This window comes from Peromyscus leucopus, chromosome X (assembly GCF_004664715.2).
Source record: "Peromyscus leucopus breed LL Stock chromosome X, UCI_PerLeu_2.1, whole genome shotgun sequence".
NCBI lineage: Eukaryota > Metazoa > Chordata > Mammalia > Rodentia > Cricetidae > Peromyscus > Peromyscus leucopus.
In genome coordinates this window covers 95354976-95381784 of record NC_051083.1, presented here as the reverse complement: position 1 = coordinate 95381784, position 26809 = coordinate 95354976, and the positions used below count along the sequence as shown (strand labels likewise).

The 26809-nt window shown below is 40.8% G+C and overlaps 1 protein-coding gene across 1 annotated transcript in view; it reads left to right on the top strand.

The window, feature by feature from the left end:
* The window catches only part of Gucy2f (guanylate cyclase 2F, retinal), an 85288-nt gene that overhangs the window by 2680 nt on the left and 55799 nt on the right, over nucleotides 1-26809 (top strand). The window contains exons 2-4 of the mRNA XM_028876901.2: nucleotides 6685-6986; nucleotides 23604-23958; nucleotides 25300-25387. Of these exons, the coding sequence (XP_028732734.1) occupies nucleotides 6685-6986; nucleotides 23604-23958; nucleotides 25300-25387 (745 nt within the window). The remainder of the gene's footprint in view (nucleotides 1-6684; nucleotides 6987-23603; nucleotides 23959-25299; nucleotides 25388-26809) is intronic.

The following is a 26809-nucleotide window of genomic DNA, read 5'->3' as shown; positions in this document are numbered from 1 at the left end:
AGGAGCAATGAAAGCCCCTATTGTAAGAAGGTTGACAGTAGCAGGTGGTGGAGGAGGAGGAGGCGGAGGAGGAGGAGGAGGAGGACTCTGAAAGACACAATATCGGGGGTAAAGATAAATTTCTGTGCTCCTGGATTATTTTCCTCTGTTTCTGACAAACATAAGCAAACTCAGATGAGGTGTCCCGGGACCTCACTGATGTGAGTTACGATGTGATTGGGTGTGGAAGCAGAGAAATTGGGCTGTAAGCTGGACTGTAGACTGAGTGTGATTGCATGTCTCTCTGTGTAGAGTGGGCAGAGGAGTATGTGGCTCCCACAACTGGTACAGTTTAGTGTTGGGATTTGAGTCTGTGCCGACTGGTAGGTGAGATGTGGCAGCGGCAGAAGAGAAAATAGGTCTTGTTAGGCTGAGAAAGCAAGAGCTCCAAGTGTTGTGACCCAAGACGGGAGTTCTCCATGGGATGATCAAGTAACTCCATGGGACACAGACTACAGTGGGAAGGGACCCCTTCCTGGGAAGAGATCTGGTAGTAGTGGGAAGGTTGGCTCACAGTAACAGTGATGGCGCTCCTGTGTGACAGTGGCTGTGGCTGGTGGGACTGGTGATGGTAATAGGGATGGAGGGGAGAGAAGAGCAGGCTTTGGTCCATATGCCACTTCTGTCTCTTGTAAATGAATGTTTCCAATTAGGCCAGATGACTGGTGCTTCACTGGAGTTAGAGGAAGTGTCTTTCTCAGAAACAAGTCTGAATCATGTTTACACAGCATGGAGGCGATGGTCAATTAAACAGTAGAGTGACAATAATATAGCTACAGACTTTTAGAAAGGGAAAGAGCAGAGGCTTTATTAGATGTTGGGTCACAGAGACAACAAAAGAAACCATTATTCGTTCTACCTTACATGTAAGCAGCGCTCTACAGTTTACAAGGTATTTACACACTGACCATCTCATTGTTAGTACTTTGCAGGAGTTGGGTTTTTTGTCTTTTTTTTTCTTCTTCGAAGTTTACAATATCTGTGATGCTCACAAGAGCAAGTAGATAGGTGTAGGCATTGTTAACACCAGATGATAGGGGCAATAAAGCCTCAGAGTAGGGGGATTCAGCCTTTTCAAGGTTATCAGCTCATTTCTTTTAAATCTTGGAAGCGATTGCCAATAACCTTTACATCTGTATTTCTAACAAAGTCAAGTGGAGGTGTTAATCAAAGACAAAAACCTCAGTTTGCAGTCAGGAATACTGTGTGGGCCCTGTGCCTGGGAACCTAGCAGAGTGGATATGGGGGTCTAAATTCCATCCACTCTCTGCTCCTCCAAACATGAGCCCTGCTGGAGATTTTTGTCCCTTGGCACAAAGGAGCATTCACTGGCCATGCAAAGCACCTGAGGAATTGCATCTACCCAGGAGGGTTCCTTTTCTTATTCCTACAAAGGCCAGCAGGAGGCCTTACCTCGAGCTGGCAGAGGACTTTTCAAATGATGATTTCAATCCCTCCTGTCTTCTTAGTTGGCAATCCTTTCAATTTGAGTTTACCTGGTTGTCCACCATTTGGGGTTTCCTTTAAATCTTTCCAAATGGGAATTGCTTTATTGTGGCAGTCAAAATGGCCTTCTCTTGTTCTCCTCAAACTAAATACAGTTTTCTGTCTTTATAGCCAGGGCCTGACCAGCTTCTTTACATTGATTACATCCTTGCACATAAAGGAATAACTGATAACCCCTAGTATTTATGGAGAATTTATTATATCCTAGGCATTTTTAAAGGACTTTACATGGACTGCTTCATTCAATTCTTTCAATGCCCCTATAAACTAACGCTGATGACTCTTTTCTATTTCTATGGGTAAGACCTCTGAGGCAGAAGGGTAAGAAACTTGCCTGGTGTTCACAGCTAGTGAATGGGACAGCTGAGGTATGTGTCTTCAGGATTATCTGACGTAGTGGCTCTCAAATCTAAGTGAGCATCAGGACTTCCCTAAGGGCTTCTTCAAACACTTTGCTAAGTTCCTTCTCCAAAGTTTCTGATTCAGAGAAGCTGGGGTGTGGTCCAGAATATGGATTTCTAGTAAGTCCCCAAGTGATGCTCACCCTGCTGACCCATTAACATCACTGTAAAAGGACTTCATCACTTCCTCTCTTCTTGAGATGTGCTCATAAAACACATGCACTAGGGAGTCCGTGTTCTCTGCATACATATGGTTTCTGTTATTCTTTCTTAATTCTAGGAAAGAATGAAATGATGAAATGATTTTAAGTGCTTCCAAGTGTGCCAGGTTTAAGCCCCGTTTCCAACACTAATGACAGTGATGTTGGCCGTACTGGGGTGAAGGGTGTTAGTCCTGTTAGGGATTTTAGTATAGAGTTCCCTATCGATAAATTTAAGTGTGCATAAATATAAACGGTGAGAAGACCGCTTGCCCTTATGAGCAGATCCACTCTCAGCAATGGTCAAATCATTGAAGACCCAGCACTAGAGGAAGCCTCTAAGCTTCCTCCGCTCTGTGTCCTCTCTGCCTCTCCCCTCCTGTGCTCTGCTCTCCCTTCAGTCTTAGCAAATCATTAAACTGAAATAGGCTAAAATGAATGGCAGGGGAAGAAAACAGCACACCGAAGTCCCAAATGCAGGTGGAGGGCAGAAGAATAGGGGTTTCTGTTCATTGAGGTTTCACGAACGTGAGTATGGTCGCAAAGGCTTCTTTAGGACTAGTTCATGGAACCAATCCCATCTCACAAGGTGTGAAAACCAGACCCCTGTTTTCTCCACAGAGGATTCTATAGTCAGTGTGTCTGTGAGATAAAGTGAGAACTGCTGGATATTTGGTTTCTTTTGTTTTGTTTTAGACGAGGCCTTCCTGTGTATCTCAGGCTAACCTTGAACTTGTTATGTATAGTTCAGGATGGCCATGCACTGCAACACTTCATCAAGAGCATCCTGCCCACTTCTCTCTCGTCCTGGGATCATAGGCATGCAGAACAGTGTCTGAAAGTTTTGCCCTCTGAAGAATACAAACAATCTATCTCAAGGAAATAGTGGGTAGAGACTTTCTTATAGGAAGAGAAAGAAGAGTTGAGGACGCCAGGGACTGGCTATCCCTGGGTTTTCATGATAGTCCTTTCTAGAAACAGGGAAAGTGAGAGAAGGTCCTACATAGCTTACCCCAGGCAGCGCCGCAGTCTGAAGATTTGGTTGCTAGGCAGCTCAAGTGGAGTGCACATGTACCAGAGAAAGTGCTCCTATCATTCTTGTAAGATATGATCTCCGGAGGGGGTGTTTTCTGGTCCTTGTTTTGGCTATAGAAGGGCTTGACTGTTAACAATCAAGATGGAAACTTACAAATTAATATTACTTGGTGACCACCTGTTGACCTAAACCTTGTCTAGGATTTAAGTTTTCTGTATACTAATCCTTTTCTGACAACAACTTAGAGGTCAAATCCCATTTTAATGAATGTAATTTTGAGATAATAAAAGCTATTTAGTGAAAACCATCTCGTAGAACAGATGCGTCCATAAATCCCTGTGCATGAAGCACTCAATCTATTAAATTAAGATGCTGTTGTTTGAATTCAGTGTTTATGCTTTCCACTTTAATTGTGTTCAATGGCAAGTTCTTGCCTTGCAAAAATAGAGGCCTGAGATCATTAACCCTCTCAAGGTTTCCATTTTTTCAGCTAAAAATGAGAGGGAAAGGTTGAGTTAGATACTCTTAAATAGTCTTCCTAGTTTTGGAAATTTGGACTCCCTTTTTAAAAAAATGTCATTTATATGTGGCAATGAAAAAAGAGAATCAGATTGAGGGGTAAGATAATGGCACTTGGCATTAAATATAAGCTTGCGAGTATCTACTTACCCAAGAGTATATCTTCCTATTGTTCTGCTTTCTTAGTAATGCAAATATGTCCATGTCTCATATACCTCATAGAACCCTTAAAAAATACATGAATGCAGACTCTTTTCTCCCAGGAATTTGCTAGCATGCAAGTGTTCATCTAAACAATTGTGTGTGCGTGGGTATGTGTGCACGTGTGAGTGTGTGTGTGTGAGTGTGTGTGTGTGTGTGTGTGTGTGTGTGTGTGTGTGTGTGTGTATCCAGGTGCAAAGATAAAAAGGACCCAGTCTCTGACCCAAAGAAGTCCACAGTTTCATAGAAGAAGCTGTCATATACAAACTAAGGCAACAAATAGAAGCCAGTTTAGGATATAGGGTGGCTTGAAGTTGGTGTTAGATGTAACTTTGAGTGCATGAAGTTTATTGGTGATTATTTTCAAGTATAACACTCATGAGGAAGAGAAAGCTAGAAAATTAGGTGGGAAGAATTAGCAACAAAGGCCTCACCCAATCCTTAAGGGGTGCTCTGGAGCTGGGACAACTCCGTGTAAATTGCTCATTAGGTGTAGGCTGACTCAAAGAACGGGTACAATGTGCTAATAATTGTTTTAGCAAGCCTCTTCCCAGGAATGAGAAAGCCCTGATTTGTAGTTTGCTGATTTCCATAGAGTAAATCACCTTCACTATGGCCAATTTCAAGCTAATAACATGTTGTTTACTGGCTTACAGATGTCCAGAAAATGTAACCATAGGCTCCGTGTGAGTCAACCCCCGCCAGCTTCAGTTCACTGCTAAAGGCTTGTGACCTTGTGAGAGGCGGCTCTCTTCAGCTGAGGTTAATTATTGGTGAGGCATTAGCTATCACAAGCTAACATTCTCAGCAGCTGGGGGAGTGTGTCAGTCCTGAGGTGGATGTGTCTGGATGGCACGTCATAATAGCTCCCACTGAATGCTCTGAAATATTTGTATCTTAATAAACACAAAATACTTCATCCTATTTAATGTTTTCCACGCAGTGATTTCAATATTCCTTAAGGGAATTAAATGGAGCCGTGTTTGATAACCTTGATCAAGTCAGGAGAAATGCCGACACTGACTTCCTGGCCGGGAATACTGATGAACTAGCCACTAACTAAAGCACATGGTTTAGCTCACCCTGCCCCCTTCAACTTGACTCATTAGATCAAACGAATTCATGGTTGATGGTGTGGTCAAACAGAGAGGGTGATGGTAGTTTTCATTTCTCTTCCTAAGCCCAACTCTTGACTTGCCAAACCTCTCTGGTGCCATATTTTCCCATTCTATAGTGTGTGGTTATCTACAGCTGAAGTTGAATTCTTTGTGTGGCTCATGAGATCACTCCAAAGATCTCCTTAGAGCATTCAAAGGAAGGTCTGAGCATTGGGATACACGTAGATCCTCTTAAAGTATTTATTTTCCAGGAACCAGTGGTCATTTAAAAACTCGTTTGGCTGAGTTGTATGTATGTTTTTGTGTGTGTATCTTTAATATCCATCTCAAGCCAGCAGTTTAAGCCACACGCCTTTACTCCCAGCACTCAGGAGACAGAGGCAGGCAGATTTCTGAGTCTGAGGTTAGCCTGGTCTACAGAGAGAATTCCAGGATAGCCAGAGCTGCGCAGAGAAAACCTATCTCGAAAAACAAACAAACAATCAAAAAATCTACTTTAAAAGTTACCGGGTGGCTTATAATTGAGGAGTGGCAGCTCTAGTGCCAAAGCAAAACTTTTCAGGAGTATTTAAAAAGTGTAAAGAAAGCTTTTGAAAACACACGAAGCAATACGGTAAGGCCAAAGACCAGTCATTGAAAGCAGCTAAGCACTTAGTTCCTCAGGTTAAAGGTTCCATAGAAGCATGTATAATTAATATTTACCAGTGGTGATAGGCCTTCTGCTTTTCTTCAAGGAGCTCAGAGTACTTGCCAGGCATTATGTAATTAAACTACTCAATGTACCTGTGAAATGCATTGGAATCTGCATTTTAAAGATGTGGGCACTGAAGCACAAGTGGGCTTAAACTAAACTCATTTAGCATGCCAAGGACAAAATTGGATATAAGACTTTCGGTCTCATGATCTAGCTGCCATTCTTCAACCGTGGCCCCCTCTAATCCAGCCCATTCTAGCATAGCCTTGCCAAACAACATAGTTTCATAAGTCTAGAAAGAATTAAATTGAGTGCGAAGTAATTCCAATTATAGGGAAGTTAGATTGAAAAAAATTGAACATATCATCCACAATATTAGTGGCATTTATGGATGAGTATGTGTTAGTGCCATTCATGGTCTATAATGGCTTTTGGTAAGAGCAGGGGACATTAGTCAAAATATGCTGGAGTGCGTGTTTGTAATGAGTGGACAGCAGAAAGCCATAGTGACTATGGGCCTCTCTCCCCATCTATCCTTCTTAGATACAAGAGTAGATACTAGACCCACCTTATGAGTTTTCTCCTTACATTATTACTACCTCTTCATGAAGTGTTGCCATCTGGAGGCTCAGTGAGGATAAGTCATTTACCCAGAAGTACACAGCTATACTTAGCACTATCAGTGTATAACCTCGATAGGCCTTTCAACCTTAGGGACTCTTAGTTTTCTGCCCCCAAGTTATACTATTGTTCCTCTTTAGAATTAGGCTCTGCAGCCTGTAGACACGTCCTTCTTGCCTCTACATGCAACTTATTCAGCCTTAACTTAGGACCTCAGTATCTTGTTCATCCCGTGGGCATAGGAAAGGAATCATTTCTAAGTGATTGGTTGGAACACATTTATTTATTTCTCTTGTTTGGTTTCTGCCTCTACGTTTTACTACCATAACCTTTTCCCCCCTGGTTTCAGTAATCATCATGTGTATGCATTCAGCCTTGATTGGGGGAGAGACTCAGACACACTTCTTGGAATTGGCTCATGATCTGAAAATGACTGATGGGACTTACGTCTTTGTCCCCTATGACGTGCTGCTCTACAGCTTACCTTATAAGCACACCCCCTACCAAGTCCTGAGGAACAATCAAAAACTCCGCGAAGCCTACGATGCCGTGTTGACTATTACAATGGACTCCCATGAAAAGACCTTCTATGAAGCCTATTCAGAAGCAGCAGCCAGTGGAGAAATTCCTGACAAGCTTGATTCACATCAAGTAAGTGCACACTCACAAGTTGGCATAAGCCAAGAATATATATATATATATATATATATATTGAGAAAATGAATGACTTTTTTCCCCCTTACCACATATTCTGAGAAGTCCCTGTCAGATGAATAGCTGCCAACATTTCCCCAATTCTGCCAGCTTTCTCTTCTCTCTGGTAACTAGAAACTAGGAAACCAAAACATATTTTAACATATGCTGGGGCTGTTCAAGGGGAGCTAATAAAATAGAAGTCTTTCTTGTGATCCAAGTTTGGAACCAATTCACCAGCAAGACAAGACAGTGGGCTGTAACTATAAGCAACAGAGGAAAGCTTGGGAGCAGGAGATGTGGTTTTCCCCAGGAAGGACACCAGTCAGTTGTCTAGTGCCAAATGGTGAGCCCTGAAAACATACCTACAAGGAACAAGGAACATTATACAAATTGAGCAGGTTCTACTTAGGTTTTATAAACACACACACACACACACACACACACACACACCTACACACACACATACTCACACACTCACACACACACACAATACATACATACATACATACATACATACATACATACATACATACATAAAGGTTAAAGTCACTAAAGGCTGGAGAAATAAAAAGGAGTGGAAGGGGAAGAAGGTAGAGAAGTGTGTAGAGAGCAAAAACAGAAGAAAGAGGAAGACAGGAAAACAAAGGAGTTGTTTGTGCTAGAGAAATACACATGGAAGCTTCTCCTCTCTATTCTTCCCTCCCTCCTTTCCTTTCTCCCTCCCTCCCTCCCTCCCTGCTTCTGTCACTTCCTTCTTTCCTACCCTCCTTCCTTCCTCCCTTCCTTATCTCCCTCCCTCCTCTTTCCCTCCCTTCCTTTCTTCCTTCCTGTCTTTCTGCCTTTCCCTCCCTGCCCCAGCCCTCCTTCCTTCCTTCCTTCCTTCCTTTCCTTCCTTCCTTCTTCCTTCCTTCCTTCCTTCCTTCCTTCCTTCCTTTCTTTCTTTCTTTCTTTCTTTCTTTTCTTTCTTTCTCTCTCTTTCTCTCTCTCTTTCTTTCTTTTTTCTTTCTTTTTCTTCCTCTTCTTTCTCCTTCCTTCCTTCCTTCCTTCCTTCCTTCCTTCCTTCCTTCCTTCCTTCCTTCCTTCCTTCCTTCCTTCCTTCCTTTCTCTCTCTCTCTCTCTCTCTCTCTCTCTCTCTCTCTCTCTCTCTCTTCCCTTCCTTCCTTCCTTCCTCCCTTTCTTTCTTTCTTTCTTTTCTTTCTTTCTGGACAAGGCCTCATTATAGCAGATGCTGGCCTGGGACTTGCAATCCTCTTGCTCCTATTTCCCAAATGTGAAAATTTGAGTTATGTGCACCCACTTCCAGCCCATGTGGTAGTTTCTATAGGTTGGAAGTTAGACACAGACAGTAAGCATTTTCAAAGGCAGTTAGAATGTCATATGGATAAATTTCAAAGTTCAAGAATTTATTAAGGATATTATATCAGTGCTATTGATTTTCACTATAAATAACAGAGGACTCAACAGGTGTTGTCTTTAATAATTGTTATTTTGCAAAATGTGAAACAGAGAGCTCAAGTGGTGATCAGTCCAGCAAATCAATAATGTCATCCAGTTTTTCACTGTTAGCACTTTGCAAATCACCTTAAGGTCCACAAATGACTGCTACAGTTCCAGACATTATACACAGGTATAGATGTTCAGAAATGCAAAACAGGAATGTTCTGTTCTTGTATCTCTGTTGAAGACAGAAAATATCCCTCAGAAGTTATCCATGTAGACTTTCCCCAGACCTTCTTTGTCACAATAATCTGGAGAGAGGAATATGACCACTGTGATATAGTCTATAGTTGCCAACAGTATGAACAAAACTGAAATTCAGTTAGCCAAGAAGAAGGGAGATTGTGTCTAATTCTCACATTCCCCAATGACATGCTGTTAATTCAGCTTTTTCTCACTTCTCTTTTCTTTTTATTTATTTATTTTTTAAATTTTACATACCAACCACAGTTCCCCACTTCTGCTCCCCACTTCTCCCTATCCAGTCCCCTATCCACTTCTCAGGGAGGGTAAGGCCTTCCTTGGGGAGTCAACAAAGTCTGGCTACCAAGTTGAGGCAGGGCCTAGCCCCTCCCCCTGCATCAAGACTGAGCAAGGTGTTCCTCCATAGGGAATGGGCTGCAAAAAGCCAGTTCATGCACCTGGGATAAATCCTGGACCCACTGCCAGGGGCCCCACAAACAGATCAAGCCACACAACTGTCACCCACATTCAGAGGAACTAGTTCAGTCCCATGCATATTCCCCAGCTGTCAGTCCAGAGTCCATGGGCTCCCACCAGCTCGGGTCAGCTGTCTCTGTGGTTTTTTTCCATCGTGATCTTGACCTCTCCCTTGCTTATATCATCCCTCCCTCTCTTCAGCAGCACTCTAGGAGTTTAGCCCAGTACTTAGCTGTGGATCTCTGCATCTGCTTCCATCAGTTACTTGATATATGTTCTATGATGACAATTAGGGTAGTCACCAATCTGACTACAGGGGAAGGCCAGCTCAGGCACCTCTCACTATTTATTGCTAGGAGTCTTACCAGCTTTTATTTTTTTGTCCTATTGGTTGTTTCTCTATGAAAAAGTGATTCAGATGAAATTTAGGATTACATATGATTTCTTGCCTCGATAGCAAAGATTTCTCAGATTGTTTTTCTTTTAAGAAAACTGACTCACAAAAGTACGGATAGTACTGGACTGTTCTGCATCACCACCGCTGTGTCTCTTAGGAAGCTCTCTTATAGGGGATACAAACACCTGAAAACAAGTGCTCATTGCAGTCAGGAATTACAGGACTCCCTGAATTTGCTAAGGGAGTTGCTCAGATCAGTCATTTTGTGTTGTAGTTATACACAAAGGTTCTGGTTGTTAATTTTTGTGCCTTTGAAGGCAGTGATACAGCATCATATAAATACAATCTGAGAAGTCATCTTTCTCCTTTAGTCATTGGATTCAGGGAAGAAGAGGTATGTGTGTGCGTGCATGTGTGTGTGTGTGTGTGTGTGTGTGTGTGGTGTGCATATATACGAACACATCTGTTGATATAAAAAAACTCAGACCTTGCACTCTAGTTATTTGATTCAAATCCTTTGAACTTGTGCAAAACATAAGATAATTAATGCCCCCAAAAAAGGACGCCATTAGCTTGGTTGCTAGGCAGCCTGCACTCTGCTTTAGACAAGGAGATAGAGAGCTACAACAGAGTACAGAGCTTATTTTTCTAAAAAGCCTCCTTGCATGCATTTTTACTCCCACTTTTCAGGTACATAGGCTAAATCTGTGTAACTGAAGAATGCAAAGAAACGAGGTGAGATAATTAACCTCATGTCTCTGATAAGCAAAACCACCATTAAAAAAAATGACTTTTCTTAAAGGTATTTTTCAAGGGAACTGGCATAGCCGGAAGAGACTATAACGAGAGAGAGGCAAACTTAGGTCTAACCCTAGCTCTAGGTTGATCCAGGAAGACGTAGGTGCAGCTCAGTAGGAGTAAGAAACTGCATAATGGGATGGCTGTAGATACCATGCTGCAGCATGTTTTTCCAAAAGGAAGAAGAAAGAATTTTTTTTTTTCAAAACAGGGTTTCTCTGTGTAGTTTTGGTTCCTGTCCTGGATCTGACTCTGTAGACCAGGCTGGCCTCGAACTCACAGAGATCCACCTGGCTCTGGCTCCCGAGTACTGGGATTAAAGGCGTGTGCCACCACCGCCCCGCTAGAAGAAAGAATTTAAAAAAAAATTTTCATTTTTAAATGATAGATTATATGAATGATTCCTTATTTATGTTAGTTATCTCATAAATGCTATAATGTTTAAAGACATTATAGAAGGTAAACATGTATAAAACCATCACTGGGTATCTCATTAGCATGTATAATTTTGTATTTTAATATGTCAGTTAAAAGTAAGCAAAAAATGAAAACATGACGGGAGGTCCCAGCTGGATCAGGAGCAGAGTGGGAGAACAGAGAGGGAGATACCATGATGAATGAAGTCCCCAGGGGAATAGGAAGAAGCAGAGTGCTAGAGAGGTCCCAGAAATTCACAAAGATACCTTCACTATAGACTACTGGCAATGGTCGAGAGAGTGCCTGAGTTGACCTGCTCTGCTGATCGGATGACTGAACACCCTGGCTGTCATGATAGAACTCTCATCCAGTGTCTGATGGAAGCAGATGCAGAGATCCACGGGGAGCCCCAGGTGGAGCTTGGGGAGACCAATCGGTGAGAGAGAGGAGGGATTGTATGAGCGAGAGATATTGAGACCATGATTGGAAAAATCACAGGGACAAATAGCCAAACTAATGGAAACTCATCAACTGTGAACCAATGGCTGAGAAGCTCCTATGGAACTGGATGAGGCCCTCTGGATAAGTGAGACAGTTGATTAGCTTGAACTGTTTGGGAGGCCCCCAGGCAGTAGAGCTGGGACCTGTCCTCAGTGCATGAGCTGGCTTTTTGGAGCCTGGGGCCTATGCTGGGACACTTTGCTCAACCTTGGAGTAGGGAGGAGGGGACAGGACCTGCCTAGGCTGAGTCTACCAGGCTGGGCTGACTCCCTAGGGGAGACCTTGCCTTGGAGGAGATGGGAATGGGGGTGGATTGGGGGGGAGGGCTAGGGGGTAGGAGGAGGGAGGACGGGGAAATCTGGCTGATATGTGAAATTAAGTTAATTATAAAATAAAAAATATATATAAAAACATGAAAGCTAGATTTCATCCTTACTGTTTTGAGAAAATTGCTTGGAGTTTATGACTCTTAGTTTCCCCATCTGTAAAATGGGGAGGCCTGTGTCTTGGGATTATTGTGATGATTAAACTAAGTAGCATGTATAAACTGAATAGCTGGATGCTTGGCTCTGTCTTGTCTTCATTTATCCTTTTTCTCCTTTGGTATTGATTGATGGTGACACAGCATCATCTTACAGTCTAACTTCAGCTATCTGTATTTGCTTTGTTTTAATTTTTAAAGGCTTTTTTTGGATATTTGTTTTTGAGACAGGTTTTTTCTGTGTAACTTTGGTGCCTGTCCTGGAACTCGCTCTGTAGAGCAGGCTGGCCTCGAACTCACAGAGATCCACCTGCCTCTGCCTCTCGAGTGCTGGGATTAAAGGCATGCACTACCACGGCCTGGCTAATTTTTAAAAGCTTTTACATTTTTAAAATTCAATTTAAAATGTTTGTCTGGTCTACAGAGTGAGTTCCAGGACAGGCTCCAAAGCTACACAGAGAAACCCTATCCCAAAAAACCAAAGAAGTACATTTGTCTGATCAGGCTCCAGAAGGTTCTTTCCATTCAGGTATAGAATAGCTTTGAGCAGATCCCTCATCTTGTTCTCTCCCATCCTTCCCTCTCTCATTCATTCCCTTTGTCCCCCGTAGACAGTTGCCCTTCTGCTCTCACAAAATCTCTAAACATGATTTCATAGCTCAGGTGTCCATCAACAGATGAATGCATAAAGAAGTCGTAGTGGCCGGGCGGTGGTGGTGCACGCCTTTAATCCCAGCACTTGGGAGGCAGAGGCAGGCGGATCCCTGTGAGTTCGAGGCCAGCCTGGACTACCAAGTGAGTTCCAGGACAGGCGCAAAGCTACACAGAGAAACCCTGTCTCGAAAAACAAAAAACAAAAAACAAACAAACAAAAAAAAGAAGTTGTAGTATAGATACACAATGGAACCTTTTTAGTCACAAAGAGCAATGACTTTATACAGCTTCTCATTCTCTCAAAGTTTTCTGATTATTAGCAGAGGGTCTTTCAATATTTTCAGTGGTCGACATTATTTGGCTTTGAGAATTTTAAATGGTTTTCTCAGACAGATTGCATTCATTCAACATTGGTCTATATCTGGGCTTACGTTGTTTGTTCTTTTTCAATCAACAGGTGAACTGCTGTTTATTGAACAGTCACCATGCACTAAGCACTGCGATTAAGTTCAGAGAGAGAAAACAGGGGAAAAGACAGGAACAGTTTCTCTCAGTGCTATGTTGGAACCAGTTCACCAAAGCCAAATAGGTGCAAATAGGTGCAATCATTTTGGTAGCTTGAAATCAGGCATGGAAAGAACATGTACAGGAACAGAACTTGAAAACACTACAAAGGAAGCTTTTATTGTAGCTATAGATTCATTGTTAAACATTTACCTGCATATTACTTACTCCTGTCTACATGAGGCTTACATGAACACAGGGAAAAAATAAATGAGTGAACAAATGGGTTCTGGATTAGCAAGTGTATTAGATATAACTCATACTTAAAATAATATAATTGATTAAAAAGTAGGGATGTAGAGGCAGGAGAGATGACTTAGTAGATAAGAGCATTGCTGCTCTTGCAGAGGACCTGGGTTTGGTTCCCAGAAGCCACATGATGGCTTATAGCCTTCTATAATTCCAGTTCCATGGAATATGACGCCCTTTTTGGCCTCTGTGGGCTCCTACATGCATGTGACACACATTTACCCATGCAGATTACACACATACACATAAGCCAAATAAATGTCTTTAAAATGTGGATATATTATTTTGCCTAATAGCTTTCAATGAACTTGAAATTTCTCTACATAAGCTTCATTACCTATAGCAAAGGTTTCAAACACAATTTATTTCTTGCCTCATTTAAAAGATAAAATATAAAGACTAAAGCCAAGCAAATACACTATCAAAGAGATGGATACATGTCAATTTCAAAGTCAGGAAGTGCTGAAATGTTTATAGAAACAAAAAGGCTGTTCTGAAGTTTCCGTCTTCCCCTTCATCAGAAGTATTTACTGTCATGTGGTTTAGGGGCTTTTTTCTTGTAGGCATCTATATTATTATAAAGATCATACCTCTGTGTGTGTGTGTGTGTGTGTGTGTGTGTGTGTGTGTGTGTGTGTGTGTGTGTATGAGAGTATATGAGTATGTACATGTGAGTACAGGAGTCCACACAGTTCAGAATAGGGAGTTGGACCCCATGGGCTGGAGTTACTGGCTACCTGACACGGTTGTTTGAAATAGCAGTATGCTCTCTTAACTGTTGAGCCATCTCCCACCCCCATATTTTTTGTTTTTTTGAGACAGGGTTTCTCTGGGTAGTTTTGGTGCCTGTCCTGGAACTCACTCTGTAGACCAGGCTGGCCTCGAACTCACAGAGATCCACCTGGCTCTGGCTCCTGAGTGCTGGGATTAAAGGCGTGCACCACCACCGCCTGTTTTTTTTTTTTTTTTTCACTTTCTTATCCTGATTCCAATCCTCAATATGATAATGTCACATTTAACTCCTTTTAGTTAAATATAAGTATGTTTCTCTCTCTGTCTCTGTCTCTCTCTCTCTTACAGGGTCTCATGAATCCCAACATACCTTAAATTTATTATGTAGCCAAGACAGATGGCTGTGGACTCCTGATCCTCTTATTTCTGTTAGTGGCTACTACATCCAGCAGTATTTTAAATAAAGTATCCATCTCAGTATCATTCAGTTATGATATTGCAGAAATCACAAGTTTCTTTAGGACATGTGTTCCAACAATACCAGTAAGTTTACCTTATACACAAAATAAACTTCCTTTCATTTGCATCTCTAAGTCATTCTACGCTTCCTGCTAAGACTGTAAAATCCTCTCAAAACAATTTTATACATGATAAAACCCGTAAAATCCCTTATCAACTTTGTTTTCCTTGAGGCTCCTTGCCTTCTAGTCCCATCTAAGCTTATGGTTTTTAAGAGTGCCACACAACTATTTGTCTGAATTCTCCATTTTCACCTTACAAATTCCTTTTTCCTCTCTTCTGGACTGGATTCACTGCAGTTCGTAACTCGAATGACTCCTGTTTTTCTTGATTTGTTCTCTCATTTATTTTGTTGAGCACATCTACTAGCCTCTGAAAAGGGCATGTGTGGTAAATACTTAACATTTTGCATGTTGGGAAACTCTTTAGTCTATCTTTACTGTATCAGTCTTGGTGAAAACATCATTTCCCTCAGTCCTTTGAAGTTTACTTTCTTTTCATGGGAATGGGGAGTTACTGGGGATTGAATTTAGGGACTCACACTAGAACTTTACCACTGAGCTGAATCTTCAGCTTTACTTATCTTTATTTCTAATGCTATGGAATATGATGGTGTATGAGTCTTTAACACATCTTATACTTTTCCTTTGGTAGACCTTTTTGATCTAGAAGCCCATTCTTCCTGGGAGATTTCCTTATATTATTTACTTGATATTATTTTCAATAATTTTGTTTTAATTAGCTCTAGGAAGACAATTAGATAGGGAAGATTTTCTAGATTGAGCTTCTTTTATATTAAAAGTATTGAAATCTTTTATCTAAATAAGTGATGAGAACCTGGGGATGTAGCTCAGTTGGTAGAATCCTTATCTAGTGTGCAAGAAGCCCTGGGTTTAACCCCCAGTCCTGCATTCCAATAATCCCAGCACTTAAGGAGGTAGAGGCAGGAGGATCAGAAGTTTAAAGTTATTCTTGGTTACACAGAGAATTTGAGATCAGCATGAGATACATGAGACCCTGTCTGAAACAAACTAATAAATTAAATCACAAAACAGCAATAAATAAGTAACACTTAAATGATTAGTTTTAGTTCTACTTTTATTATAATTATTAATGCATATTTGGAAAATAAATAGAATTCAAGCTAGTATTTCCATATACACATCCATCATGCATCCATGATGTCCATCCACACTTTTCCCCTCTTCCCAGTTCCCTCTTCATTTATTTGTCCCCTCTCGCTTTCATCTTTTCTTTTCTTTAGAGATCCCTGTACTGTTCTGTACTCTTACAAGTTGATTTATTATTTTCCTTAAATAAATGAGGACATATGGTATTTGTATTTCTGCTTCTTTTTTTTTTGCCAAGAATAAGGTTTTCTAGTTCATATTGCTGCAAATGACAACATTTTACCTTTAACAGGTGAGTGTTCCTTACACTTTCTTTTCTTCATCCATTCATCTGCTGAGACGATGCATCTGGGTTGCCTTCTTCTTCTGCCTACTCTGAATAGTGCTGAAATAAACATGGAGGTGCAAGTATCTTTTGTGTAAACATTTCCTCTGCTTGCTCTCTATGCTGGACTGATCTTTTAATAGTTTTATTACTCTCTTATATGTTCCATATCTTTGATTTAGTTTACCTTATTGAATTCCTGAACTTTGTGCTCTTAGTCTTTTACCGATTCTTTTTACAAAATGCTTACTTACAGCATTTTTAATTTCTAAGAGTCCATTCTATTTTATTGGTGTCCTTTTTCATCAAGGACAAATGTAACACAAATTGCTAAAATGGCCTTTTAATAAAAATCCTGGAGCCAGATATTGGGGTAAATGCTGAGAGATCAGAGAGACAAAGGAACAAGCCACATGTCACCTCACCAACTCCATGAATCCTCTGATTGAATGTCTCTGAGTCCTCAGACAAAAGGTCTCCAGCTGAAAAAGGCTTAGTTCCTGTCTCCTCACACCTTATATACCTTCCTCCACCCAGCCATATTACTTCCTTCCTAGTAATGGGATTAAAGGCATGTGATTCCCAAGTACTGGGATTAAAAGTGTGTGACACCATTGCCTGCCTCTGTTTCTCTGTTTTCTCTCCCAGATTGAATCAATTTCATGTAATCCAGGGTGGCTTTGAACTCACAGAGATCCAAATGGATCTCTGCCTCCTGAGTGATAGGATTAAAGGTGTGTGCGACCACTTCCTGGCATCTATTTTTAATTTAGTGGATTGTTCTGTTCTGTGATCTTCAGGCAAATCTTATTAGGGTACACAATATATCACTACAGACAGACTACATTTGTCCTTCAGTATTTATGCAACATTGGTTTCAGAATCTCCCCCACATATCGAAGTCCATGCATTCTCAAGCCCTTTATATAAAGTGCTATAGCATTTGTAGATAGCCTATGCTCTTTCTCCCACATGCTCTGAATCAACTTTAGATGATTTGTGATTTCTAATACAATGTAAGTGCTACTTATGTCTTATACTATATGGGGAATAACAGAAAAAGTTTCAAGTATATACATGTTCTTCTCAAGTATATATACAAGGAAATATATGAATATATATTTATATGCATGCAAATATGTGTGTTGTATTGTTGAGATCTGCATTTGGTTGAATTTGTGAATATGGAACTCAAGGAAAAGGAGAGCTCTTATTTCTTTGGAAATATCATAGTTTCTTTGATGTCCACTTCTGTTTTTTTTCCCCTTAGTTCCTCATTTTTCATGTTTCTTTGTTTCAATCATTGTATTTACTGTTAGAAGTTTTGCTTGAATATCTGGCAATCTGAACATCTGCTTATAGTTAAGAATGGAGCTCGAAACAGCAGATTTGAAGGTAGGTGTGTTACCTAGTGGGCTTCTGCAGAGAGCAGTTGGCTAGTCACCTGTTGTCTCATTTTACTTTGTTTGTTTGGTTTGTTGGTTTTAGTTGATATCTGTGCAGTTTTGACCCTTGAGTCGATGACTGTCTTCAGAGTAGAGACTTCTTAACCTTGACTGCCGGAATCGGGGCACAAATTGGTGTGAAAAAGTCTGAGATTCTCATTTTCAGCTTCATGAAGACTTGAACTTCATCACTGATTTTGGTGCCCCATCTCAATTCCCGGTTTCTTGGTTTCTATTGTTTTGTTTCTGTAGTTGCTGTGAATGAACATAATGCATTTCTGTTTTTTTTTTTTTTTTTTTTTTAGAGGTCTTTTCTCTTCTCAGTGGATGTCAGGACAGGGAGATGTCTAAGTATCCCTCCCTCAGATATCCAAAGACTTTTCTCTCCTAAATGCTCACCCTCACCCCCACTAGCACAGTGCTGAGCTCCTCTAACTACTAACCCTTTCCAGTATCCTAAGAAAGCCTAGTTGCTTGCTGCTTATCAATACTTTCCTCTGAAGATACATTAGTTTGATTGGCCTCCACTCTGCAAAATCAGTTACCACTCCTACAGCCACCTCCTTTCTTCATGGTCTCTGGCTCAGGTTTGCAGAGGACTTTGATATTGCTAATTATGAAACACTAATGGTCTGTTCTTTCTTCTCCCTATACCAGGAAGCTATGGACAAAACATGAAGGACAAAAGAATTTACAAAAGGGTACATATAATATTCATTTGCATTGTTTACTACAGCTCTGTAATTAATTCAACAAATATTTATTGAGCTCAGACATAGAACATTGGTTAAAAGCTTCAAAGAGGCTACCTTGAATATACTTAAACTCTGTAGCTTCTCGTCATTTTAAATTGCACATAGTAATGGTACCCCTTCACAGAATTGTGTGATTCAAATGAGTCAAGACACTAATGGATTTGCCTGGCACCTAATAACCCCTCAATAAATGTTAGCCATTATTATTAATAAAGTAGTTATTACTACAACTCAGGAACTCATCAAGGGATATAATGGAAAACAAAATATAAATAGATCTTTGTCCCAGTAAGAAGGAATGGTTTTAAAATTTGGGGACATTTAGACTACAACTGGTCATAGATTCAAGACTGGAATAAGGGCATAACCACCACATTTACAGGATGATGTTACCAGGGACAGGAACTCCTCTTCCTAAATACAAACAATAGCAGGCATTGTGTATTTAGTGTTTACTCTGTACTAAGGAGTTTACATAAATGATCCCATTGCATCCTCAAGCTAATTCACAAAGTACACACTAGCATCTTTATTTTATGTGTAAGGATATTAAAGCTCGAAGCAGTTTTCTCAAGGTCAAGACAAGTGACAGTCTTGAGATCCACCAAAGATTGCTAAACCTGACCATGGAAGCACACATCAGCCTCACTGTAGTTTTTTACATTCAGCTAATAGCTAGTGCTCATTCTTCACTAAAGGAAGTAACAGAACCAAGTGGCAAATATTTTGATCTGAACATGTTTATTGGATTGTTTTACTTGGATGTAGGAGGTAGTGAGACTTTACAAGGATCTGTGAGAAGAGAACAGTAAATCAGAATAGAGAGATTTAGGGGTGGGAGATCACTAACAAACTTCCTAATTTGGTCTCAGGATGATTGAGCAAGGATTATTACTATGTACCTCTATACTTGGGCACAAAATAGACTTCTGAAATTAGGTTTTGGTGCCTAAATTCTCCCCTTTTTTTTATTGTACTCTGATGTTTGTTTTAAATGAAATTCTGTTGGCTACAGTCATGTATTGCTGGAACACACATTTTGGATATTTTCCCCACGTGTGGCCTTAAGCAAAGAGAATCTTCCAGATTTCCTAGGATGATCCATATACCTATTGTCTTCCATTGTCCCAAATATGTGTGCTTGGCAGGGGGATGCTAAGCTGAAGGGGAGCTAGTTAGGCTTGGAGCATCCCAGAAAGAAGCCCAGCAGACAGGGTATAAAGAAAGATTTCCAAAACTTTGAAGTGAGTTGTCTGTCTACCTTACTCTCTGTAAAATAAGAGTATTGTGTTCATGAGCATCATACCAAACAAATGTTTTTTAATCCAGCTTTTGGCTAAGTCCAAGGGTTGTGATCATGAATTACTGTAAGTACCATTTTTTGTTTGTTTGTTTTGAGAGACGGGGCTTCTCTGTGTAGCCCTTACTGTCCTGGAACTCACTCTGTAGATGAGGCTGGCCTGGAACTCAGAAATCTGCCTTCCTCTGCCTCCCTAGTGTTGGGATTAAAGGTGTACACCACCACTGCCTGGCCTAAGTGTCATTTTTTAACAACAGAAATTAAATTAACTTAAAAATTTAAAATCTCTACATGTGTCTAGCTTCCTGTTCAAAACTGATGTTGCCATTTTGTCATTAAAGTAATGACTTTTTGAGGAAGTAGGTTTTAATGTACACTTCTGAGGACCAAGTTCCTTGGAAGCAAGTTTGAGGCCATCTCAAGCACAACAAATCTGAAATGATGATAATCAACTTAATAACAGCATAAACTGCTGAACAAATTCAGAGCTCCTTACTGTGGCCTTCTTCTCATCTTTAGAAGTTCTAAAAGGCTTAGAATAGAGTTATCTAAAGTCAGGAAATAAAATCCAATGATATGTTTCAATTGCCACTTGTTTACAATTCATTTAGGTTCAGACCTACACAGTAAACAAAAACAGCAGCACAGATCATCATTGGTCTTCCAATTCTGGACTATGATGTCAGCAAAGTCATCTGTCTGACTGGTATTCCTGCCAATTCTGTCTTGCTTCTTGTCTTAGTTTTCTATTGCTGTGACAAAACATCATGACCAAGGCAACTTATAGAAGAAAGTGTTTAATGGGGCTTGCAGTTTAAGAGGGTGAGGTTGGGACTATCACAGTGGGGAACATGGCAACTGGCAGGTGGGTATGGTCCTGGATCAGTAGCTGATAGCTTACATCTGATCCAGAGAAGGAGGAGAGAGGAGAGGGGAGGAGAGAGAGAGGGAGAGAGAGAGAGGAAGAGAGGGAGAGAGAGAGAGGAAGAGAGAGAGAGAGAGAGAGAGAGAGAGAGAGAGAGAGAGAGAGAAAGAGAGAGAGAGACTTAGCCTGCTGTTGGCTTTTGAAATCTCAAAGCACAACCCCATTGACCCATCTTCTTGAACAAGGTCACACCCACTCCAACAAGGCCACACCTCCTAATTCTTCCCAAACAGTTCCACCAACTCAGGACCAAATATTTAAACATTTGAGCCTATGGGGGACATTCTCTTTCAAACCACCACACTTCTTTACAGTTTTGTGAGAAGCCAGAACAGGGCTGTGGAGCATGTCCAGTTTTCCCTTGTTTCATCTTTTGCATCTTATTCTCATCATTTGCTGCAAATACAACTAGAGAACTTTTGTGATTGAAACTAGCAGAGCATGCTTTGGACTTTGGGCTTATGTGAAGGGAAAATTTCCATTGCTAAGGAGTAGAATGGGTGAAATAGGCCCCAAGGCTTCTCATGGACAGTGGACCATGGTGACAGATCCCATTTGTAATTGAATACTGCTGCTAGGCTTTTCTCTTAACTTCAAGCCCTTTCTCCATTATAACTTTGTGGCTATGAGGATACCCACATCAGGTTTCTCTCTCTCTCTCTCTCTCTCTCTCTCTCTCTCTCTCTCTCTCTCTCTCTCTCTCTCTCGTGTGTGTGTGTGTGTGTGTGTGTGTGTGTGTGTGTGTCTGTGCAGCATAGGCAAGAGATTCCCCAAGAATAAGCTTCAAGTCTCAGTAATCTTAGAGAGTTGCTGTCAGTCAGTCAGTTCTAACCGGCCTGCCTAAGAACACAGAGGGCAGGATAGACGAGCTAGCAGGAAACAGTGCAGTGTATCAACTCAGAGGCAGATTTTAAAAAAGAGTTTCAATGTTTTATTTTGGTAGAAGATAGAAAGATACAGTCTCTTTCCCAGAAGGCTCTATGCCTTTCAGAACAGAACACTAGCATTCTTTTCTGCTTTCAGGGACTTGCTGCCCTGTGGGTGTTTAAAAACTAGTTTTTATTTTATTTTGCTAGTATTGATTTTGTACTTTGCCTTCCTTCCTTCACTTGGTGTCATACCAATATCTCAGAAAGTATTTGGGCTTTTGCAGGAATACTAAAGGCTACCACTGTCAAGAAAGTCCAGACACGAGATTACTGAAGACTTCCTAAAGGATCTCTGTGTATTCTTGTTCACTAAAGGTGGACATCTTGTTTTGAACTGTTTCTAATCTGTTTCTGGAGGATGTGTCTTGGGGTTGGGTAGTGAAGAGAGTTCATGAAAACAGAATTCAGGAGACTGAGACTCAGTAGTCTAAATAATTGGAAGAATACAGTAGCTATTCAGAAAACAATGAGGGATACTTATTAGAGATGGTACAAGGGGTGTGGGGTGAAGATCAATTTGGGGTATGTTGAAATTTAACATGCAAATAAAGTTATTGAAGTAAGCAGTTGACTATTTAAGTCTGAAATATAGGAGAGAGGTCTGAACTGTAACCTTAAATCTGAGAGTTATGGCATAGATATGCAATTTCAATTCATAATAGCAGAAGTGGTCACCAAAGGAGAGATTATAGATAGAAAGGAAGCTAAAGATCTGAGTTTGGGGCACTCTAATATGAAGAGAACAGAACGCTAAACAAGAACTTGACTATGCCAAAAGTCAAGAATTTTTAGGAGAGTTAAGAAGCAGAAGGGACTGTAGCCACCATGCCCCCCCAATCAAGAATACTAACCCAAGATATAGGAGCCCTATATTCTAGCCCTGATTTTCTGATTGAATGAGTGAACTTGTCAGATCATTTAGCATCTCTGAATCTCCCTTCTCTACCTATGAAGATACCTAATCAGATGACATAAAAGGTTAGGATAGCCATAATTCTGTATTATCATTTTATTGAAGATACTGAGTGAAATAATGTGTGATGCACCCAAACATTCTTTCCTTAGGAACAGTCCATTGCTTTTACTAATTTTAGATATATTAGAACCTCTAGGATGCTTTTCATAATTCGGACCTCTGGCTCCCAAATTTAGCATCTCAATTCGTTGCTATAAGCTTGGTGTTGATATTCTTCGGGTGATGCTAATTTGTAGTCATAGTTGTCCCACCATAGTCTATGTAAACAAAGCATGGAACTATTCTGTTAGCTACTATACTGCTCTGTATATTGAATTGCATTTCCAACACAAGCATATTTGGTTGATTTTAAGTACTTTTTTCTCTCACATGAAGCTTGTCACAGGAGGTTAGCTTTGTAGACCTTAGGATACAAAAACAGTATCAGCTTTCTTCAAAGCTTGCTAAAATGACCTCCGTAATCTATTTGAAATGCTATAGGAAACCACAAGTCCGTGGTTGTGGAGGCTGCAGAGTACAGGGATTGTTTGATCTTTTCCTTCACCTTTTATGATAAAAGATACAGGAGTTATTCCAAGGTTAATGAGCAGTATCTCAGGCATAGTATACAAATAGCATTGCCTTTGTAACAACTGGGTAGCAGGCAGAGTCATGCAATCTTCTGTAGCATACCTACTGTCTTACAGTGGTTTCTCATCAAAGCACACTTTGCAACTTTGCAAGCCCATAGGGTGTGGGATTTGTTGATTTAGATGCATGTTGTCTAGTGTGTGGCTATGCATTTAAAACGGGATCCTAGTAGCTACCTCTCTGAGGAGTGTGTCTAGTAGACTAGGTATTTTGGACAGACAGGAGGACATACCTACCACTCTAGTAGTGCAAGGAAGTCATTTCCCCATGACCATTGCACCAGTAACTAGCCTGCTAAATTTCCTTTGAACTCCCCTTGTCTAGCTCAGGCTTGTGTTTAGTGCTCTTTTTAACCCTAAATCACCTTTTTTTTTTTTTTTTTTTTTTTTTTTTTTTTTTTTAAGCTGAGGAGCATAAACGTATACTGTGTATGACTTGGTTTGCTCGTAAAATTGTCATATTTGATATGTTTAAAGATGTGGAGGCCTTGGGGGAAAAACAGAAAAATTCAGGGGAGAAGCCAAGCAAGTCCTTAGAAATATTTCCCGCCCCCCCCCCCCCCCCCGGCTCTTCATAGCTCTGCTCCATTCAGACGTGTGGCACATAATAATGAAGAGAAGCTTGGAATATATTCTGAAATTGCTCTAGGGTGACTAGGGCTCAAGATAATTGTAATTTTTAAAAATAGGTTTCACCACTGTTTGGAACCATCTACAACTCAATTTACTTTATCGCACAAGCCGTGAATAATGCTCTGAAAGAAAATGGACAGGCTAGTGCTGCCGGCCTGGTTCAGCATTCCAGACGCATGCAGTTCTATGGATTCAACCAGTTGATAAGGACAGATTCGAATGGAAATGGAATTTCTGAGTATGTAATCCTGGACACCAACTGGAAAGAATGGGAACTGCGCAGCACCTACACGGTGGACATGGAAACGGAACTGCTTCGCTTCAGAGGGAGCCCCATTCACTTCCCTGGTGGCAGGCCCGCTAGTGCAGATGCAAAATGCTGGTTTGCAGAAGGGAAGATCTGCCGAGGAGGTAGGGAATGAAAACGCACTGGTCGATAGTTTAGTTCAGTGGGAGTTATAGGGGGGGCACTTCTTTAAGACACGGTCTGTTTTAATATTGAAACACACTCAAAGTCACACATTTGCATTGCAGATTGCACAGACGTCTAGGACTCCATCCCCTTCATTTAAAAATAATCAGAACCACAAAAGGCACTCCCCAGCCTTAAAGAATCATTCACAATTTGAAAGCTAACCCACCATGGGTTCTGAAAGAAGGCTCAGTCTTTCTCAAAGACATTGTTCTAATAAAAGGAGAGTATCTTCCTGCTTCCCTCACTTGAGTTGCCTGGGGCCTCTCGTTGTTTTCCTCTACTAAAAAGATCACCTGGGTATCCCATAGTATATCCAAATGCTGTCAGTCAGATTCTACCCCAAGAATACCTTATTTACACCATCTCCTGTCTAAACTACCATTACACTAAAATTTTCCACCTTACAGCTTAGCACAAAATCAATTTTCAGTTGGTTCTCATGGATTGGTTGTGTCTCCTCACTCCGCAAAATATACTGCTTCTTGAGGGTAGGAACCACAGCTAGTCATTCTGATGTCCCTTAGCAGTTTGATTGACTAGTAAGACTCTTTTAGCTTTTGGAAGAGGGAAGCTTCATCAAGTCTCTGAGAGCCAGAGGGTACCTTTAGAAGGACCCCTAGTATTCTGATTTAAGTATCTGCCTATACCTTTCCAAAAACAAGTGCATCTACTTGAAATAAGCTTTGACCCTGATTTTCCTTTAACATGGCACATCCAACTGCTTCTTCACTCACATCATCATGTACTTCCCCCTGAAATATATGTAATCTATTTAGATATTTAGATTTCATAGAGATCAACATATATGCTTATGTAGACACTAATTGTCAAAACCAGACTGTACCTCACCCTTAAAGGACAAATCTGAGGACTCAGATGGATTAAAAAGGTTCTTTATTTTAGACAGCATAATACTTACCCTTCACAGGTAAGATGCCATACCTATTCTGAAGAATTTTATTGCTGTCCAACTTAAATTAATGCGCTCAAAGTTTTCCATTTGTAGACTTTCTCCTCCAAAGAAAACACCCTGGTCAGCCTTAATTCATGTGATTTGTTATTGTCAGAGTGGTGAGTGGTTTTGCTTCAGAACAGTGAAATTGCTTTCTTGTCCATAAAGTCAACAAGACAGACTGTGCTGTAGAAAAATGGAATTAGGTTAGGTACATGTGGCTTGATTTTAGAGTCACCAGGAAGCACAAGGACTCACTCTGTGGTGGGCTGTATTTACTGCTTTTCTGTTCCAATGCTGTTCTCTTTTTTTCTTTCCCTCTCAGCCGGTATCGACCCCGCCTTAGCCATGATGGTCTGCCTTGCTTTGCTTATAGCCTTGCTGTCTGTTAATGGATTTGCTTACTTTGTAAGGTACATTTTTTGTTCTTTTTTATATACACAAAATAGAAGTCCACAATAGCCTTGTTAATATTGATTTCCAGGAAGTCATGTTTCAGTACAATTGCCTCATTATATGACCCACTGATTTTCTTTTCCATGGTGATTTACCATCTTTACTGGCCCCATTTAGAATGAAGTGTTTTCAGGATGCTGAGAATAACGTTCTCAGTTGTAGTGTCAGTGGTGATGTTACCTATGAGTAGATCTGGCTCTCAACATAATGGTGAAATAAAAGAACCAGGAGTTTAAGCTTCTTTATTACTGCTTATCTATGCCCCATTCCTGCTAGAAAAGGAACCATCTCCTTCCCCAAATGATATGGTAGGGAATGGAGTTGGAGTATTGCAGGCAGACTGGCTAGATTCTAAGCTCTACAAAGAGTGGTGCTAATTCCTAAGTTTGGAGTAGCAGGTCCTGCTCAATCACTCAGTGTATAAAGGCAATTGCTGCCAAGTCTGAAGATCTGAGCTTGAATCCTGGGACCCACAATGGTGAAACAAGAGAATTGACTTCTACAAATTGTCCTCTGCCCTACACATGCATGCTGTGGCTCATGAGTGCTCAACACCCCTCCCCCCATGCACACACAGAGAATACATGGAACTATTTTAGGGGCTGGAGAGTAGCTTAGTGGATAAGACTGAATGCTGAGTTTGGCTCCTAGCACCCATGTCAGATAGCTCACTCCAGGCTCAAGGAAGTTGATGACCTCTTCTGGCTTCCTCTGGCACTGCACTCCTGTGTGTACCCATATTTACACACAAATATACATATAATTAAAAATACAATCTTAAAACAAGATTACAATAGAGGTTGAATAAGCAAAAGTAAGCAAAGCACTTACCACATACATGACTCCTAGTAGGCACTCAATAAATGGAAAAACTTAAGCCCTTTGTAGATACGCCATATTTTCCTGCTAATTGTTGTGAACCCAGAATCTTCATCTGGACATCTACGCCTTTTTTTTTTTTTCTTTTCTCAAGACAGGGTTTCCCTGTGAAGCTCTGGCTGTCCAGAATGCAGGCTGGCCTCAAACTCAGAGGTTCACCTGCCTCTCTGCCTCTCGAATGCTGGGATTAAAGTCCTATGTCACCACCGCCCAGCAACATCTATACCTCTTGACCAGGGAGGGTATAACAATCCGGATTGCTACTGTTCTTCTTCCTTGGATAGAAACTACCCCCTCTATTCATCAACGTCATAGTTATCATCAACTCTGTATTCCTCCCTCAAATCCTTTAACAGGTGGTTCACTAATTTGATGACCTGTTTCAAGACTGGTCTGAATGTCACTTAATCTGAAAATCCTTTCTTATGATCTTTGTATTTTAAGAGTTGGACTGTGTCCATATGAGAGTAATTTGGGGACAGTGAGAAATGAAGTAGGTC